The following is a 20,882-nucleotide window of genomic DNA, read 5'->3' on the forward strand; positions in this document are numbered from 1 at the left end:
ACAGATGGCTGCCAGAGAGAAAAGCCCTGTTTAAATTAGACTAAAACCAGAAGCTGGCTCTGAATTGCGAAGGGTAATTAAAACTTTATTTTAAAATACATTTCACAGTTTGTATACCCTAGGAAGAGCTTTTTACCATATGAACTTTCCAGCTGCCACATAGCACAAAAGAGGTTGCATTTCTCATGTAAGGCGGTACACAGTTCAGGGAATGATGGTATTGAGAAGAGTGAAGATAAATCTCATAGACATGGCACTCCTATTTGTTAAAATGTCACATTTCATGGGAATGGTGTCAGAGTCATGAAAAATTGCTTTAGGGAAAGAAAATTACTGGTAGAAGGTTTGGGAGGGTATAATGTACAGGAGAGAATACCTGACCAGCACCTTCTTTGGCCCCGACATGGGCTGGTCTGCCCAAATGTCTGTTAAAGAGGACAATCCGGGATTCTCCACAAATATCAATTATCAGCATAAATTAATTGCATTTTATTTGGCATTATTTCTGTATTTTAAGATGTTCTGCTATCTTTCAGTTTGTCACACGTTTGTCTGGACTTTTTTTTTTTTAAAGATTTTATTTATTTATTTGAGAGAGAGAGAGAATGAGATAGAAAGCACGAGAGGGAAGAGGGTCAGAGGGAGAAGCAGACTCCCCGCTGAGCAGGGAGCCCGATGCGGGACTCGATCCCGGGACTCCAGGATCATGACCTGAGCCGAAGGCAGTCGCTTAACCAACTGAGCCACCCAGGCGCCCCCTTTTTTTTTTCTTATTACATAGGTCCTGCAATGAAAGGAAATCCATGGTAGACAATAATAGGGGGGAAATCCACATAATGCTTTAAGGGTTAGAAGTAATTTTTCTTAACCCCTTTTGACAGATGAGCAAAGGGCAGGAAGGCTTAAGTGACTTGTTCAAGATCACACAAAAGTGCTGGTGTCAGAACCAGAAATTAAGCAACATGACTCCAGCACCCCGTTTCTCCATCGTCCCATGCATAGAACATACACAGAAGGGATATACCTTGCATTGATGAAGGAATAGCTCCTGCCAATGTCATCACACAGTTTTAACCTTAAATGTATTCAGAGTTTGTGTTTCTATGTCAGTGAGTACTCTCTACAAACCTACGTAGATCTTTATATAAAATTTGGCCACAGTGTGACAAGTTACAGACAAGCGGCCATAATGACATTTTTAAAAGCATCTAGGCTCTTTTTTTTCCCCTAGTTTTTCTTTCCTATCATCTGCCATAGCGATAGCAGAAGAAATGTCAGTAGACATTAGTAAATTTAAAAAAGGGAGTGTTCTTACTACATATTTTCTTTTAAAGACTCTCACTTGCTTATCAGGCCTCTACTTTGTTGCCTGAACTGATTTCTTTAGTTTTTCACTCCATGGTAGGATCTGAGCCAATATGACTAAATAAGTTGTCTTTACTATAAATAATGTGCACCATGTATATACTCACAATGTGTACTCATTCCTCTCAGGCATACGCTACTTATGCACATAATGCATGCATATGCATAATGCTAATAATAAAGTGTTAAGAACTACTGCATTGTACACACAGGATTCTAGATGTTATGAACCATTGCATGTGCATGACATACCAACTGTTCTTTCTTTAAAATCCTACCATACTACTTGAGTATATAAAGATGTTTTGAAGAGTTTAAGTTTGCCAAACATTTGCCTGGAATTGAGTTTGAGTGATTTCACGTTAATTCACTAGTATAGGAATTAAAAAGGTGCAGTTCCGAGGATACCAGATAATAACATTTTTGTGGCTTTTTAAAGACAACTGTAAGGTTAAAAGTCACATAATGATAATTCAATCATCAGTTTGAAGGCAGAGAATGTGTTGTGTTCCCTGCTATATCCCAGTGTCTGGTCCATGAGGCACTGAATAAATATTTGTTGAATGAATGAATAAATGAATGAATGAAGTAATATTCCACCCTCTAGCTTCATCTAATTAAAAGCATGAAAAAACATGTATCAAAATTGTATCCTTTAAAGAGTCAGGTGAATTTGGCATGAATAATCAGTGGTACAGAGAATAAAATGGGTTATTAGCCCATCCCTTGTGTTCTCACTTCTCTTTCAAAACCCTTGGGTCAAATTCTGCCCTCTACAGGGAGCGATTTTCAAAGAGAGAGGTGGGCTATATTCCGGCACCTAATCATTATTGTGCCCCTCATCAAACTCTAGGCCCTGGATTTCCATCAAAGCCCCATGCTTTGTTAGATAGATAACCAAGTAGAAAAAAGATGGAGGCATAGCCCCTGTCTTTGGCCCTCTCTGAGACTCAAAACTTAATCAGGAAATAGTTAGTACCCCAATGCCTCCCAGCCCTGCCATTTTACCCAGCTTTCACTGGTGACAAAATAATCGTATTGTCACAAAAATACCTATAGCTCCTCTCTAGTACATGACGGATAAAATTTCCTTGGAGATGAATTGCAAAAAGACCATCCGTGGGGTATCTTCTCGAATCCCACACACCCTGTATTAGACCGGGGGCAGAGACAGTGCTGTGATTCTACACCAACTGGAAATGGAGATAGAGTTTTAACAGGTAGTAAAATTATACTAAATGATTAAAAGGCATAAAGCCTTTGTGGATTAACAACCCAAACAGGGATGCCTAAGGGCTGGTGTTATTTTCTAATAACTGTTGACTTTGGGTGGCTATAACTGTGAAGGGCAGCCCACCCCCCCCCCCTGCCCCCACAGTGTTCCCTGGGGCTAAATTCACTGCTGTCCACAGGCACGTCCACAGGCCCATATTTCTTAAAGAGAACAGATGGTTAGGGGAGGGCCTAGACACAGAAGCAGATTTATCTTGTCAAGGTTGCTATCTCCAGGTAAACGACCTTAAGCAGGTCACAAGTGGTCACATGCCAACAATGTGGTTCAGAGGTGTCCTGAGGTGGCCGCCATTCATTAACTCTTCCCTCTCAGTGTCCCAGTTGCTCCTTTTGGATCGGTGGGTAGCAGTTTTGCTCTTGTTGCTATGGGGTGTGTGTGTGTGTGTGTGTGTGTGTGTGTGTGTGTGTGTGTGTGTGTGTGCATGTGCATGTATTTTAAGAGAAAATGCCTTATGCATGAATGCTAGTGAAGATTTATATACCTTCAAAATATTTCATTGCTTTAACATGATTGTGGACATCCTGGAGTATTTTATTTTGTATTCTCAAATGATAGAAGTCCTACCTTCAAGGGGTTAAAAGCACCAATCTGATAGGTAGTCAAGGCTGAGCGTAGGTCCTGGTAGAGAGCCCAGTGTTGTAAAAGCAGCTGCAGGGCAGAGTTAGCGCCTTGACTTGTCACCTTGCAATCACAACAGCCCCTTGGTTCAGAGCCTTCTCCTGGATGCCTAAAAAGGCATGGCAGGAGAAACGAATGGCTCTGTGCTTTGTTTGGTTTGGTTTTCCTGGAGGTCTTGTTTTCAGAATGCTCTACTTTTTGTGTGGTGTCTGTGTATTTTGTTGCACAAAATACATGCCCTTTTGTGATTTGTCCCCATTATAAAAGCTGAAATCCTTGCCCTTTCAATACAGATCAGATTGTGTGTGTGCAGCCCAGGAGACCTCAGGAGTCTGTGAAAGGCTGACCTAGTCACACTTCTGCCTGGCGACTGTCTTGCTGTGAACACCCACATCAAAAGGCCAAAGTTGCCTGCATCTGCCTCCCTGAGTATTTTTTTTTCTGTTACTTTATTTCATTTGTTTTTCCAAATGCACTACTTTTCTTCTGAAGCCATTTTGCCTAGTTGCCTCTACCCTGAAATGTTCCTACTTCTATGTATTTCTTTTTCAGACACTGGAACCCTGCATCGTCCTTAATAGAGGTACCGAATGGGTGGGATGCTCTAGAAATGGTCTCAGGATTTCCCAGGATGCTCTGAATTTGTCTGATGTCAGGCCAACCTCTCAGTTCCATCCTGAGCCATTCTAGAGGGAGGCACTGAAAAATCAGACAATGTAGCTTTGTTATTTAAAAGAAAATACACATATGTGTACAATATATATGTTGTTTGATTTTATGAACAAGGATGTTCTACTGTACTTGAGTTAAGATTTATTTCACAATTTCCAACAAAAGTTTACTTTATTTTTTTAATTTTATTTTATTATGTTATGTTAATCACCATACATTACATCGTTAGTTTTTACAAGCATAATCTTCTAACTTACCAACATGTCTAACTATACAGAGAATTAGAAAGATTCTTCTTTAAGAATCATCATGGGCCAGTTCAAGCAGTATGGTAGATGAAATGTTCACAGAAAGCCTGTCCTACATAGTGCATGCAAAATACTGAATAAAATGAAAGGGGAAAAAAATCCTATTTTTAAATGCTTGGTTAGGCTGGTGGGGAAGTAAAGGACTTGCTCATGGTGCAGAAACAAGAGAGCAGAGAAGGTGAGAGGTAAGGGGAGACCTAGAGCACCCATTTGCCTGGTGGGTGGGGGGTACGTTAATGGGCCAAAGTGAGACAGAGCCCAGCCTGGGTAATTAGGAGGTAAACTGGAGACACAGTTCCCATCAGCACATAAAGGGAGTGCTCCCTCATCCCAGACAACACCCATGGGGGCGGAGGAGGAGGAAAAACCTGGTCCACAGATGGAATCTTTGGAGATTATATGCCTTTCTCAGTCTTGTTTTCTGGTGAAAAGGAAGCAGAGTGAGAAAAACCATCTCCAGTAAGAATCCATAGCTGCAAGCCTGCTATTCACTGAGTTTAGGAGACGGAATTCACTTGTGTGGTTTTAAACCCCTCAAGTCAAAAGTTTAAAGAGCCACAAAAGGGGGTGCCTGGGTGGCTCGGTTGGTTGAGTGTCCGACTCTTGGTACTGGCTCAGGTCATGATCTCCGGGTCGTGAGATTGAGCCCCACGTTGGGTTCTACACTCAACGTGGAGTCTGCTTCAGGTTCTCTCTCCCTCTCCCTCCTGCTCACTCTCTCTCTCTCTCTCTCAAATAAATAAAAATCTTTTAAAAAATAGTCACAAAAAAACCAAATCCTGTATGATTCCACTTGTATGAAGTACCTAGAGTTGTCAGATTCTTGGAGGTGAACAACAGAATGGTGGTTGCCTTGGCCAGTGGGGAGGGGGAGTAGGGAGCTGTTCAGTGAGTAGACAGTTTCAGTTTTGCAAGATGAAGAGTTCTGCAGTTTGGTTGCACAACAATGTGGATGTATTTAACACTATTGAATTTTATACTTCAAAATGGATGTAAGATGGTAAATTTTATGACTGTTTTACCACAAATAAATAATTTTTTTAATTTTTAGAAATTGAGTTTAAAGTAGTCCCAGATTGATGGTGCCCTCTAACTGCCTACAAGAAGTAAACAAAACAAACCAACAAATGAATGGGGGAAAAATTCCTCCAGCCTAGGACTCATAATAATTTCCAAGGAATCCAAGATCATAATAACATTTTTTTAATACAAGAAAATAATCTCACATGAATGAGAGCCCAAAGAACCAACAAACAATAAAATCGGGGAGAAAGACATTAGAAATTAGATTTATTAATCAAAGATAAATATTTGTTTAATATTTTTTAAAGATTGAACTGAAAACATACTGAAGGAAAAATAAATTATCAAAATTAACCAAGCAGAATTAAAAAGTAAACAAATAGGGGCCCCTGGGTGGCTCAGTCAGTTAAGTGTTTGATTCTTGATTTTGGCTCAGGTCATGATCTCAGGGTTGTAGGATCGAGCTCTGTGTTGGGCTCCTTGCTCTGAGTTCTGAGTCTGCTTAAAGAATCTCTCTCTCTCTCTACTCCTTCCCACCTACCCCTTCCCCCATGCTAGCTCTCACTTGCACTATCTTTCTCTAAAACATTATACCCTCATCCAAATTATATGCCCATTGGTTTACTAGAGAGCCTCTTGTCAGTTACAGCTAGATTTTCCATAATACATTGCCAGTCAGGGTCTCCTTCCCACAAAACCAAGTAGGTTTCAACACCTTAAATCTAAATGTCTAAAATAAAGAATGTTAAAACCTTAAAGAAAAAAGTAAACAAATAGAGGGGTGCCCGAGAGGCTCAGTCAGTTAAAAACCGACTCATGATTTAGGCTCAGGTCATGATGTCTTGGGTGCAGAGATGGAGCCCCATGATGGCTCCATGCTCAGCAGAGAGTCTGCTTGAGATTCTCTCCCTCTGCCCCACCCCCCACGCCTACTCGCTCTTCCCCTGCCAAAATAAATAAATAAATCTTTTAAAAAAGTAAATAGAATTTATAGAAATTTTTTTAAAAGGACTATGGTTTTAAGTTTTCTGTTTCTTAATATTATAAACCAAATTGATAGATTAGGCAGCAGATTGATTTTGCTGGAGAGAGAAGTAGTAAATAGGAAGAAAGAACTTTAAGAAACTAGGTCCAATATGCAAATGGATGGAAAAATGAACGAGATGTTAAGAAATCTGCAGGACAGGTCATCAGATCCTACGTATTTGAAACTGGAGTTTATGATGAAAATAAGAAGATATGGATGAAGCACTATTTGAAGAGACAATGGCTGAAGTTTTCCAGAAACAAATGAAAAAATACATCTTCATATCCAGGAATCCCAAGCATACATGATAAAAAGAAATTCACACTGAGAGAGATCGTAGTGCAGATATAGACTCCCAGAGATAAAGATGTTAAAAACAGAAAGAAAAGGCAGGTTACTTCCAAGGAAGCATAATTAGGTTCAGCTGACTTATGAACAGCAATAATGAATGTCAGTTGAAAATTGAATATCTTTAAAGCACTTAGAAAAAATAACTTTTAGGTAGAATTGTCTACTTTAAGTAATTATTGTAAATCATGTATCCTATTTAATTATCTCTTATGAATGAAGGAATGAAGTCATTTTCAGATACATACATACATACTAAGTATGTATTACCAAAACAGACACACACCGAAGGAACTTCAAATGATGTACCTTAGGAAATTCAAGGATAAAGACCTGAGATGAAGAGGGAATGGTAAGCAAAGAAAATAGGAAACAGAAAGGCTAATCTAAATATACATTGACCATCTATATGTTTTATAATAGTAAGATAATGTCTAATCACTGGGATTATAAAAAGGAAAATAGACACCCATCCTGGAAAAATAATAGTATGTAAGTCAGATGGTAAATGATTGAAGTCGAGGGATTCTAAGGTCCTTGTATTACCAGGAAGGTTGGTAAAATATTATATTTAAAATGTGATATGTTAAATATACATGTTACATTTCCTATTATAACCACTGATAGGATAGAAATAGTATAGATGCCTTCCAAAGTATTAAAGGGGAAAGATAAAATAAGAAGGTGAAAAAAATCAATAAAAGACATCAAGAAAGGATGACATTAACTATGACCAAAAGAAAAAGTGGGAGGGGGGTGCCTGGATAGTTCAGTTGGTTAAGCGTCCAACTCTTGGTTTTGACTCAGGTCATCATCATCTTGGGCTCCTGAGATTGAGCCCTGCTTTGGGCTCCATGCTCAGCAAGGAGTTGGCTTGAGATTTTCTGCCTCTACCCCTCCCCCCCACCCACACACACATGCTCTCTCTCTCTCAAATAAATGTTAAATAAATAAAATCTTAAGAAAAAAAGTGGGAACAAACATTTTAGTAAACATAGTCAATGTAAAAAAACTGAAGTTTTCATCTAGAAAAAGAGACTGGATAAAACCCAAAACCCAGTCACGTGCTGGGTGTGTGTAAGACATCTCTAGATTATAAAACCAACACAGAAAGATCAGGTTAGTCACATTAATATCAGATGAAACCGCCTTTAAAACAAAAAGAATTACTCAAATTACTAGAGATAAGGCAGTTCAATATATGTTGAAATAAGTTTCAGTTCTCCAGGGAAGTGAAACAACTTGTATGCATGTGATGGCATAGCTTCAAAATATATAAAGAAAAAACTTGAAATATGTACAAAAAGAAATTTAAAAATCCACCATAATAGATTTTTAACATACTTCTTTTTTTTTTTTTTGGTAACAATAGATTGAGCAGACACAAAGTCAGCAAGAATATAGAATATTTGAACCTGGTTACTAACTGTAGTCTAATGGACCTATAGAGAGCATAATAACAGCAGAATACAATGTTTCCAAAAACCCAAGAAATATTTATAAAATTTAAAAATACATATTATCTTACTCACTTGCATGACATACTTCAGACTGTTTAAAAAGTATTAAAGAATCATCCTTCTGGATTACAGATGCTACATACGTTCTAAATCATACAAGGTAACATTATCAAATACATTATTTTAAATTCATATGAACTTACCCCAGATCTCACAGGAAATGGTAGGGTCACGATGTAAAATCAGGAGTCCTCTGGGTCCAAAGATTCTATTCTTCATACTAGGACACACTACTGGGGATCTAGAAGCATCCCTCTACTTTATCAGTACAACCAGAAGATCTTGAAAATAGGCATGTGTTGATCTTGGTACCAACCCAGTTGCCAGGAAAACTGCCTTTACCTTGATGTTCTCAGTCTCTCCATTAATATCGCCTTCTCCATTCTGCCACAATTATAACTTTTAATTTCTTTTCAGCCCAGGATTTTATAATATTTCTATTAAGTAGAAGCATTTTATCAATACATTCTGTAGGACTGTTAGTTTATTAAATAGCAGAATGCCAGGTGCGACGATGAGGAGCTACCGGTCTGTTAATGTGGCTTTACTCCAATATGCAAGATAGAAATAATCGTAATGTATTATTAGTCTCATTTTTCCTGTGTTAATTCCTTAATCAACTTCATCTGAAGGCCAGTGTCTAGCCTTTGCAATACTGTTAGGCTTCTTCATAAAATGAACTGCAGCCAACATCTGTTCAAATAGTCACTTATTTTGCAGGCCCCTACACATCTAATATAATGTGTTGGGGTTGAGCAGTGAGCTCCACAAAGATATGTCCATGTGTTAACCCTCTGAACCTCTGAAAGTGACCCTATTTGGGAAAAGAGTCTGCAGCTGTGATGACGTTAAGGATCTCAAGAGGAGATCATTCTGGGTTGTGTGAGTGGATGCTCAATCTAATGATGTGCCCTTCTAAGAAACAGAAGAGGAGAAGACACAGACAGACAGGAGGGGGCCATGTAAAGAAAAGGGCAGAAGCTGAAGTTATGTAGCCACAAGCCAAGGAAACCAGACAATGGAAGAAACAAGGTAGGATTTTCCCCTAGAGCCTTTGGAGGAAGTGCAGCTCAGGCCTCCAGAGCTGTGAGAAAGAAATATCTTGTTTTAAGCCACCTAGTTTCTTATAATTTGTTATAGTAGCCCCTGGAAACTAAGAATACTACCAAACAAATAATATACCCATTTCTATTATGTTTTTTTTTTTTAAGATTTATTTATTTGAGAGAGAGGGAGAGGGAGTGGAAGTGGAAGGGAGGGGCAGAAGGAGAGGGAGAGAGAATCTCAAGCAGACTCCGGGCTCAGTGTGGAGCCCGGAGCCCCACGTAGGGCTCTATCTCACGACCCTGAGATCACGACCTGAGCTGAAATCAATAGTCGGATGCTCAACTGAGTGAACCACCCAGGCTTATGCCCCAGTATTATGTTTTATAATTGCATTTTCAGGACACAGAAAAGGCAGCATTGACTTTTACGAATGTCTCTTATAAAATATTGTCATCCAGGTAGTTAGTGGTTTTCTCTAGGTGATTAGCGTTTCATCAATCTGATATTATTTATTTGATCATCCATAATCATCTGGTGACTTGAACTAATTTGAAGAGAGTCTGCTTACCTATCGATGTGAGACATAACTGTTTTGGAGATGTCTACACCTGCTTCTTGCAACACTCGGATGATCTGAAATGGTGCACTTGGATTCCTCCCCGGATGAATAATAACAGGACAGCCTAGCTGAGCCTGAGCATGAGCAGTTGCTTGAAGAACTTTCCTTTCATTCTCAGCCAGAGGCCAGGAGCAACCAATTTCTCCGATGACGCCACACTTGATAGTCGTTCCATTGGCCCCATGGAGAATTTCATGAATGAGGACATCAGTAAGCTAAGGAAGAGCAGGAAAGAAAACATTCTGTAGGCTGGAATTTATCAACCCAGAGTCGCCACAGTATGTGAATGGATTTATTCCTTCAGCCATTCGTTCTTTTAAGAATGTATTCACCATCCATTCAATTAGTATGGGTCAATGAGAAAGGCCAAATCTCAAATTCAACAAGTTATTCTAAATCAAAGATTCAATAATATCTTACTGTGATTATTTAACAAGAAATTTGTGGCTTTAGGAAGCTATAGGGGAAAAAAAGGTGACTTCATGAAAGTACATTCAGATGAGAAAAAAAAATCTATAATTTAACCTGAGAAACATCTAGAACATAAAAAGACTGCCCTTGAACATACATCAACTGTATCAACTAATCCTTTAATTCTCCCTTATTTATGCAGTGCTTAACCCCATACAGCATAGAATATTCACAACACACAATACTAATATGACATTTTTTGATTCCTATGTATATTACTACTAAGAGTGGTTGGAAGAATATGTAATGGCTGACTTCAGGATAGTCTTCAAATAATATAAGCATATAAAAAGGTAAAGGTCTGATTGGAAAATGATGCAGATAAAGTTTTGCAATACAAAGATTTTAATGACTAACTGAATCATTGCAAAGACTGCAGCTGACATGCTATGCCTTTCAAGTAGGCAATGGATGACACATATAAATATAGCCAATAGGTATAAACATGTATAAACACACACAGACATGTTCAGAAGGAGAGCACATATATATGCCAAGAAGCTTTGTGGCTAATTCTTTCTGTTTCTCTCTGAAAGATTTCCTTCCTTCTGCCCATTCTTCCTTAAGATCATATGATAACAAAAACAGGAATGGATTTTCTTCCACCCTTCCTGTTTTGTAAAAGAAGGAAACATATCCGCCCGTGTGCCAAGTCTCTGCCTGCCAAGTCTCACCCTACAGTAAATTTTTATTGCTGGTTATTATAAAATCCAGAAAGAAAATCGAGGTTACATAACTGCAGTTTATAATGGGAAAATGAGGTTTACAAACAGGCTGTACCACCACTATGGAGCAGGAATACCACATATCCAAATCTAAGTGTTAACACTTGGAATTTTTCAGTGACTAGTGGGTTAAGCTCTCCTCCCTCGATGCTTTTTTCTTTATGAGACGAAATGTTCCTAATTTGGGTCCCCACTGGCAGATGTCATTGCTAGCTAGCACATTTCTGTAGCAATGCCCAGCTACCTCTGAGTCAGTGACATTCCCCAATGGAGATGGCACAGAGGGAAAATCCAATGTCTGAGGTTCTGGCCTTTCTGAATTGACACGCAAATATTGTTCAAGTCCTCAGGGCTCCTCACCTGCTCCACTGACATGGCTCTGGTCTCCGGAGAGTGAGTTGCCTCCACGTAAAACCCAGCTCCAGATATGATATGGACGCCCGTCTCCTCTGCCAGCCACCTCAGAGTCTTCACGTCTCGGCTAATTCCAACAGTTGTGTTCTCCACCAGAGCCCCTCCACCGTTGGCTTTAAAATACAACAGTTCTTCCCTTACAGCTTCCGTCTCCTGATTCAGCCAAAGATTCTCTTTATGGGAATACGGGTTTTTTTGAATCCAGAATAAGTTTTTCATCATAATAGGTTCCTGAGAGGCAGCTTCATGACATGGAGGAGGTGGGTAGTAACAGTGGTCAAAGGTCATTGTCAGATGTTCGTGGGTCAGAGTACGGCCCAGTTTGCTGGGCTCCACGGGGCCCAAAACCGTTTGGACTTTCCCACTTAAGGAAGACATTTCTGGTGATACCAGGAGATGCTCTGAAAAGAGTGTTTTCTGGAAAAAAAAGAAAAGAAAACTATAATCAGAAAATTTAACACACCCATAAATTCCATCCATCGGGGATAGGAGGCTGCGAATGTACACCTGTGTAAGAAAGAGAATCAATTAAATTAGAGATATGATCCCACTTAGCATCCTGCCAAAGCCAGAGTCAGTCTCTAGTAAATTGTGGAAGTTCACTGCAGCCTTAAGTGACGTGCATGGTGTTAGATGTCCTCCGGCCACTTCCACTGGAACTTCTTTGCCTGACTTAATCCCAGCCTCATCTACTGAAAATATTTCTTGGTATTCAGTTCACAGTTTCCTTTTGCTTAATTTTATCTCATTAGTCATGGCTATACTTCCTTGGTTAATTCAACAATAATTTCCATTAAAAAAAAAAACCTCATAATCAATAACTTATGTCAAAACCAGCCTTGTATCAGAACTTTTTCATTTGTCATTTTCCCAAATAAATTAAATATACTGAGGCTACTGATCATTCCATTACTCATTCACTATCCAAGTGAAAAAAATTCTGTTGAAAGGTCCATCATGTGCCAGAAATTGTAGATATAAATACACGTAGGACAAAAATCTTTGACCTTGATTATTTCACAGATTATTCCCCCAAAAAACAACTGGGGGGGGCACGCCTAGATTTAATAATAAAAAGACAAGAATAAAAACCTCTCTTGCTCTAGATGTTTTCTTTTGTCTAGGGCACATAGTCAGAAAGACTTCAAAAATCATTAAAAGCAAAAATCCAGGGCGCCTGGGTGGCACAGTTGATTAAGCATCCGACTCTTGGTTTTGGCTCAAGTCATGATCTTGGGGTCCTGGGATTGATCCCTGTGTCAGGAGTGAAGGGGTCCGTGCTCAGCGGAGAGTCTGCTTGAAGATTCTCTCTCTCCCTCTGCCCTTCCGCCCTACGAGAGCAGGCACATGCACGTTCTCTCAAATAAATAAATAAATCTTAAAAAAGAAGTTATAATGAAAACTTTGTTATAATGAAAGCGACTATAACTTACTTGAAACTGAAATTTGCTGTCTCCAAAGAGTAAAAACCTCTCTATTTATCCTATTTATTTTCATTTGTAACACATACTAAGTATTCACCAAGTTTCCATCACTGACAAGAACCCCAGCTCCAGAGTGTTCATGCGTCCGTATGTTTCCTCAATGAAGGGATTCTCTTGGAAAGAAGCCACGACTGAAAGCGTGAAGACAAACACCTTCGCGGCCAAGAGTGAAACCCCTGCCAGAAACAGTGGTCTACACGGAGTGCTAGCTGCATACATTCGGAGGATGCTGACAAATTGGGAACCAGGTAAAAGAACATGCCTCTGAAGCTCTCAAGCTGTTCCTTAAAGACATTCTGAAATCCCTGAACTTCTAAGCATCAGTTTTCTTATTCGTAAATTAGAATAACAAAAGCACATTTCCTATGTTGTCCTAGGCATTCAGTGAAATGAGCTACCAAGTATCAAAGCACACAGCACTTGGTTAACAAATGATAGTTCTGTTCTTTTCGGCTACAGTGGAACTACTATGTATTCCCTAGGTGGTTATTAGTTTTTTTTTTTTTTTTTCCAGAGGAAGTGTCTGGTTAGAGAGGAGATCATTTGGGGGAGCGTCAGGTAGAGGATGATTCACAGCGGTACATTCAAGAGACAAGGGGAAAAGAGACCAGGGTTGGGGAGAAAGGAGCACTGAGCCCAAGGCAGTTTTACATCAATCCACTGCAATTATCTGGAACTGAGAAGTTTGATATGCATTGGCCCATAATGTGTAAATAATTGATTTCGACGGTTTGATAGACAACTGTAGGTCTTGTGGCTAGCACGGCCATTAGCTTTTGGTTGGTAGTGCTCTTCTGCAAGCCAAGCTTCCATCATCTAAATAATTCACATGGTGACAGAAGCCGGTGTCTGTTTAGAGAGTCGCCGTGTGCCTGCCGGTCACCGCACAGGACAATGATTTTCCTTGATGATGTCTAGGACTTCACTCTTCATTGACTTATTCCCTGTTACTGAGAGCAAGGAATACGTAGCTAGTTCTTTCTGGTGACAAAAATCACAGTTCATTAATGATCGATTCAATCTTCCATAGGGATTAATTTGTTCTTTCCTTCCTTTTGGCTGATGGGGCCCAGAAACTTGGATAAACTGATGAAACACTATCACTACCATTGCATGTCAACTAGGCTTCAATTTTTTAAAAAGGAAAAAAAAAAATCAAACCAACAGCAGTAGCACTTTTACTAGAAAAGTACCAAACTGCCTGGTTAATTGATACAGATTTGAAAGAGCAATGTTAGTAAGTTGCAAGCTCACAACCTGTGAATCTGTTAAAAAAAAAAAAAAAAAAAACACTTAAATGTCATCTCTCCTGGGAAATTCCTCAGGCAGAGCGAGTTGCTGCTTCCTATGATCACAAACAATGTAACTCACACTTAAAGGATAAGAAAGGATGAAAGAACAAACTGTAGCCGACATTGCTCTAAGCTGGAATGTGTCTTTTAGTGCAATAAAATATGTATATAACGCTCACGGTTCCTGCATGGTTATGTGCGGTTCCTGTATGGCTCTTTCACCCACATTCAGCCCGAAAGCTGTATAGGCAAGGGGCTACCATTGGCCATCCACCACAGAGTGAAGAGTTCACAGAATACGGAGGAGGGTAATGGACAATGAGAGCTGCTGGTGTACAGACAGGAGTGACCCGCACCAAAAAAAGCAGGCTTCCGGCATTTTCCAGAGTATCCATGGCAAGCTTCGGCACTGCACACACCTGCCACAGAAGGTAGTGGGAAAAGAGCGGAGCTATAAATGCAGTTGCCAAAAGCTTTGTTGTACTTCAAATGTGAAATCTGAGCAGTCAGAGACACGGAGGCTAGTCTGCAATTACTGGTACAAGCCTGGTCAAAGGAAACAATACTTCTAACCCCAATGTGTATAGAAGCACACCTCAAAGAAAAAAAAAAGACAAGAGAAGAGAACCAGTACTATAGGGTTGAGCTGGAAACCAGAGACAATATGTAGGATGTGTCATTTTTGAAAATACATGCACAAATTAACTTTTATAAAATATAGAGCAAATTTGCCAAGATGTTAGAGATTTGGTGGTGGGTGGGGAGTTTGGGGGGCAATTTTCGTTTTGCTTCCCCGAGATTTTGCCAGTTATTTCACTCAGGCCGTTATGCTTAAGATTTTTCTGTCTCCCTGAGTTGAATATTCATTTCGGTTACATTTCACATTTCAGAGGATAGAACTTCCTGAAAATTTTACATACGAATGAGTGTCCTCCTGGATTTCACAGACTCATGCCCTTTTCCTGCCCCTGCCTCTGTCACACCTGGTCCTGGACCTGGCTGAAGGTACCTGCTCTGCAATTTTAGATGCAGGGGTCAAATTGGCAAGTTGATGTTGGGTGAATTGATTTTCAGCTCACTTCCCCAAGAACTGCTGAAGTTCGAATCTCTATACTAAATCCTTGTTCCATTTCACCTCTAGCTGTTTTCTTTCCCTGATCAAACTCTACCTGATGAAAAAATTGGGAAAGCATTTCAGAGTTTTATGCAGGACAAGATATGAACTGAATAACTAGCAGTCTCATGGAGAATGGATGAAGGGGGTGGCCAGTGCACCTGCAGTGGGGTGTTGCTAGAACCTGGAAAAAAAAATCAGGTGGTGGCTTGGTCTGAGAGGACACCAGTGGAGATGGTGAGAAAGCAGAAGCAGTAAGAAGTACTGGAAGTTTCTAATTGGACTTGCTGATGCTATAAAAGTATCCCCCAAATAATGGGCTCCTAAGAAAAAAGTGCCTTCTGGTGCAAATATGCAGGCACTTCTATCTTTTTATGGGGCTGTATCACACAGAGCAGCAGTACTCTATAAACACTGCCCTTAGAGCTGACATTTGATTTGTGACTAAAATATTTTTAAAACCACATAATATTTCTTAAAGCTTGTTTGAATACTTCGACCATGTGCAGGTTCAAGCCTGTGACATGTCTTCTCTCCGACAGCATCGGTCTGGTGGCTGAACAATGGTGACACAAGATTTCCTCCTCACAACCAGCACATGCCCACTTGCCCGGATACTATGGCTCTGCTGCATGGAGATTTATGACTTTTCCTATTAAGCGTTGTCAAAAAAATCAATAGCCATGCCCGAATAAGGAGGAGGAAATCCGACCACTTCAGAACAATAATGGGACCCAGCAAGTTCTTCAAACAGTGACATAAATAAAACAAAACCACTCAGAGATATAAATGAGCATCATGATTCTTGTATTCAGAGGAAAATGTGGCTTTCATTCCCAAGGGTTTTTTTTTGGGGGGGGTTGCCTTTTTTTTTTTTTTTTTAGCCTTTTTTCCCCATTTGACTAAGGAAGTTGGAGAGACATCTGAGGATATTTCCAAATTCCAAATAACAGATATGAAGATGGTGATGAAGATGTACCTAGGAAGTGACTGACACTCCTCGAAAAAGGCATTGACAAATGGGTGGACCTGGGAAAGGTCCCTTCCCCTGGGTTGGCTCAGGCCTTCCCGGTCCTGAGCAGCTTGATGTGAACAGTTCATCTAAAATGATAGATCAGTTCAGTCCAGTAATTACTCAAGTCAGAAATCACGTTGGGCTGCTCAACTGTTGGGATGGAGCTTGTAGCTTAATTGACTTTGTTTAAAAATTTTTTATTCTTAATTGAAGTACAGTTGATGTACAATATTATATTGTTTCAGGTGTCCAACCTAGTGATTCAACAATTATATACATTATGAAATGCTTGCCATGATAAGTGTAGTTACTTACCACCTGTCACCATACAATTATTACAATATTGTTGACTATGTTCCTTATGCTGTACTTTTCATCCCTGTGATTTATAGCTAGAAGTTGGTACCTCTGAATGGCCTTTGTCTATTTTGCCCATTCTCCCACTGCCTCCCCTCTGGCAACCACCAGTTTGTTCTCTGTATCTATGAGTCTGTTTCTGGTTGTGTTTGTTTCTTAGATTCCAGAATAAGTGAAATCATATGGTGTTTGTCTTTGTCTGACTTATTTACTTAGCATAATGCCCTCTAGGTCCATCTATTTGTAAATGGCAAGATTTCCTTCTTTTTTATGGCTGAGTAATATTCCATTGTACCTCATCTTCTTTGGCCATTCATCTATGGATGGACACTTGGATTGCTCCTCTAACTGGCTAGTGTAAGTAATGCTGCAGTAAGCATGGGGCTGCATATGTCTTTCTTGATTAGTGTTTTCGTGTTCTTTGGTAAACACCTACAAGTGTAATTGCTAGATTGTATAACATTTCTATTTTTAGTTGTCTGAGGAACCTTCCATACTGTTTTTCATAGTGGCTGCATCAACTTACATTCCCCCCCAACAGTGAGGAAGGGTTCCCTTTGCTCTACATCCTTGCCAACACTTGTCATTTCTTGTCTTTTTGGTACTAGCCATTGTGGCAGGTGTAAGGGGATCTCATTCTCATTTCAGTTTGCCTTTTCTTGATGATTAGTGATACTGCACATCTCTTCATGCATCTGTTGGCCATCTGTATGTCTTCTTCGGAAAAAATTCTGTGCAGGTCCTCGGCCCATTTTTAAGTTGACTCTTTAGTCAAACACGTGCTAAATGGTCAGCTCTTAAAGTCACATACACTAGGACTTTGGTAAATACTACTAATATTAAGACTGGCTTCTGGAATGTATCTGTTTAGTTAACAAATTGAAAACATTTTCTCCTTAGTAGAAAAAGGGAGGGAGGGGAATTCGAAGGAGGGAAAGGATGAGGGAAAGGGAAGAAAAGCCCTGGATCTCTATTCAGGTCAAAAAGCAACATTACTCACTACTTGTCACAGTAACATTGGAGCTGGAACAAGTGCAATGTTGTCAAAATGCTGTCTACAGAACTGACCTTTATGGGAGTTTTTTCATTTGAAAAACAAAACAAAACAAAACAAGATTTAGCTCATCTCAACCCCTCATTCTCAGAAAAAGTTTCCACACTCACTTCTGTGAGACCGTTTGATGTAAATTCCTTGATTTTGCTACTAACATAATCCTCGCAGTGGAACATGGAACAAGTTATTGGATACAACGATTATGGTTTCTTTTTCCTCCTGAAGAACTCTCTACACTGAAGCTAGTTCTCAGCTTTTCTCTTCCATGGATTCTTAGCACTAGGCTATCTTGCAGAAACACCAGTATTTCCAGCAAATTGCACAGCTGGTCCTTAACTGCCTTTAGTCACTTAAAGAGTTACAATTTGTGTTACTTTGAATTCCAGGTGAATCGCAGGTTAATTTTTTAAACATATAAAGTATCATGTTCCTCACACAATTTCATTTGGAAGGCTATTCTTGAGGTGGCTTGATTTAGTTGCAAGAACAGTAGGTTCAGTCTTGGCTCTTCCACTAAATAGCTGTGTGATTTGGGGCAAGTAACTTAACCACTCTGAGCCTCTTTTCCCATCTGTGAAATGAATGGGTTGGACCAGATGACTTCCAGAAGACATTCATGGTTCTGTAATATTCTTTAGCTTGAAATGGATATTAATGACCTTCTAAAGATCATTCAATGAAGAATATTCATTTATCAATGGTGTACTTTAAAATGTATATTTTATATCCGTGTGCATACATAAATATGTAATAAGAATGAATTTCATCCATTACCTATCAGTGAAGGCTGTACTTATTAAGAATGTTTTTAACATACAGTTTATATACCTGTGAATACATAACACACATGTACATGGAGAGAGAATGAATGGGTTTCAGTCTGAGATCCTTCTCAGTTTGAAAGAACCCTAGGAGGGACAGCTGGTTTGAAAGAACCCTGAACTTGGAGTTCTGGGTCCAATGTTTCCTACTTGTGTAACTGAAAAATTTACACATTTTAAAAAATTTAAAATTTACCTTGAGTTAGTTTCCTCACTTGAAAACGGGAATCCTATCTGCCTGATTGACCATGTAAGATTTGAAATGAAAAGTAAATAAGGTAATACCTAAAAGCACTACCTAAATTATAAAGCACATACAAATGTTCAAAATTATTCTTATACACCAAACGTTAAATTATTTTCCAAACATTTGCTGAGTATCCCTAGGCAAATACGCCTAAACTTGTTCTTTCATAAATCTAACAGTAAGGGGCTGAAGTTTATGAATCAAACCGAGGCTGTAATCTGCTTATAAATGAATTCCTTCGCTTGAGACCTGTGATTCTTAAAAGTAGGCTGACTATTGGCGATTGACATCACAGCTCATTAGGCTTTTGGAAATGACCCACTGAAGCGATTGCAGCTCTAGGGGTTCCTCATTTTCCATGGGTAACTAGTACTGGAAATGCCTTTTTAAATGAATGCGCTCAATACAGTGTGTTCGCTGGCGTCCATAGATGGCTTTCAGTGAACCCTGCCTTCCAATATTCACATCTGTGTGCAACCCCCTTCCACGCGGAAGCCGAGCTGACCCATGACTCAATCGAACCAATAGTATGTGGTGGAAGTGACACCATGTGTTTGGGACCCAAGTATTTAGAAGTAGCTTCTGCTTTTGTGTTTCTGGGAAACCTGAGCTGTAATGTAAGAAGTCTCACTACCCCTCATGTGGAGAAGGAGAGGCCCTCAGATCACATGGGGAACATAAGAGCCAGTCACCCAGCATCCCTCCTGAGCTCAGCCTTGCAGCTGTCCCTGAGAAGGTACCAGATGAATGAGTGAGTCATCTTGAACATTCTAACCCAGCCAAGATCCCACATGACTGCAAGCCCAGCTACAGCCAACCAAGTAGAATCTGGCCAACCCGCAGAATTTTTTTTTGTTGTTGTTATGTTACGTTAGTCACCATACAATACACCATTAGTTTTTGATGTAGTGTTCCACAATTCACTGTTTGCATATAACACCCAGTGCTCCATGCAGAACGTGCCCTCGTTAATACCCATCACCAGGCTAACCCATCCCCCCCCACCCCAGAACCTTCAGTCTGTTTCCCGGAGTCCATAGTCTCTCATGGTTCGTCTCCCCCTCCGATTCCCCCCTTCATTTTTCCCTTCCTTCTCCTAATGTCCTCCCTGCTATTCCTTATGCTCCATGAATAAGTGAAACCGTATGATAATTGACTTTCTCTGCTTGACTTATTTCACTTAGCATAATCTCCTCCAGTCCCACCCATGTTGGTGTAAAAGTTGGCCAACCCAAAGACTTATGGGACATAATAAAATGGTTGTTTGAAACCTGAGGTTTGGGCTGGCTTATTACACAACAATAGATAACTGAATATACAGAGAGCAACATCAAGTGATAAGTTATATTAAAGGACTTAAGATTTCAAATTAGAAAATAAAATAAGTAGTATAAAAATAAGTCATCATTTAAAAAATAAGTCATAGTTATAAACATGCCCTAATTCTAGAACAATTGAATGTTGGATTTTGCAGTGACAAAATTTTGTGATATGACATCATCACTTGACTTTTGCACCCTGGTGGCGTAAAAGGTTATTTTTGCAAAAATGTTTCTGAGGGCTTTATCATTTTTTACCAAGGTCCTCTAAAAGCAGCTGTTATGCAAACCTATTCTTTTGTGAAGCACTTATCCTGATGCACTATCTGTGTCAGTTTCTCCTCTTGTGTTAAGGTTCTCACTCTATCACATCCTCACGGGGCTCCGTAGGTAACTTTAGCTTTGTTCCAATATCACTTTCATCAACTTCACGACAACTGCATCTTTTTTTTTTTTTTTAAGGTTTTCAGTTTTACTTTGCAATCTACTTGGATCACATTTCTTGATATTTACCAATATTAACAACCACCAGACAGACATGAAGAAAAAGATGCTGAGATGCGAGGCAGGCCCAGAAATTCACATGGGGAAATAGCAATGCTTGAATGGAAACTGGTTGTCGAATGATCAGTTCCTAAGAGCACAGATGTGGTTTATCTGAGGAACCTGTTCACTGGGGGAAGGGACTCTCGTAGTGAGTATATCATGCAAGGTGATCAAAAGTATGT

General features: G+C 39.6%; 1 protein-coding gene and 1 long non-coding RNA gene across 4 annotated transcripts in view; one reads left to right on the top strand and one right to left on the bottom strand.

Moving 5' to 3' along the window:
* PTER (phosphotriesterase related) overlaps window positions 1-20,882 on the bottom strand; it is an 87,956-nt gene that overhangs the window by 42,292 nt on the left and 24,782 nt on the right. For all 3 annotated transcript variants that reach the window (XM_027594841.1, XM_027594840.2, XM_027594839.2), the window contains exons 2-3: window positions 11,398-11,868; window positions 9,791-10,056 (exon numbers count right to left, since the gene is read on the bottom strand). In XM_027594841.1, coding sequence (XP_027450642.1) covers window positions 9,791-10,056; window positions 11,398-11,829 — 698 coding nt within the window. In that variant the 5' untranslated portion in view covers window positions 11,830-11,868. The remainder of the gene's footprint in view (window positions 1-9,790; window positions 10,057-11,397; window positions 11,869-20,882) is intronic.
* LOC113922668 lies at window positions 11-16,105 on the top strand. Its single transcript, XR_003520032.1, has 4 exons — window positions 11-73; window positions 13,042-13,183; window positions 15,118-15,232; window positions 15,884-16,105. It is a non-coding gene; the product is annotated as an uncharacterized LOC113922668 (long non-coding RNA).

Source organism: Zalophus californianus, chromosome 9 (genome assembly GCF_009762305.2).
Source record: "Zalophus californianus isolate mZalCal1 chromosome 9, mZalCal1.pri.v2, whole genome shotgun sequence".
NCBI classification, from domain to species: Eukaryota; Metazoa; Chordata; class Mammalia; order Carnivora; family Otariidae; genus Zalophus; species Zalophus californianus.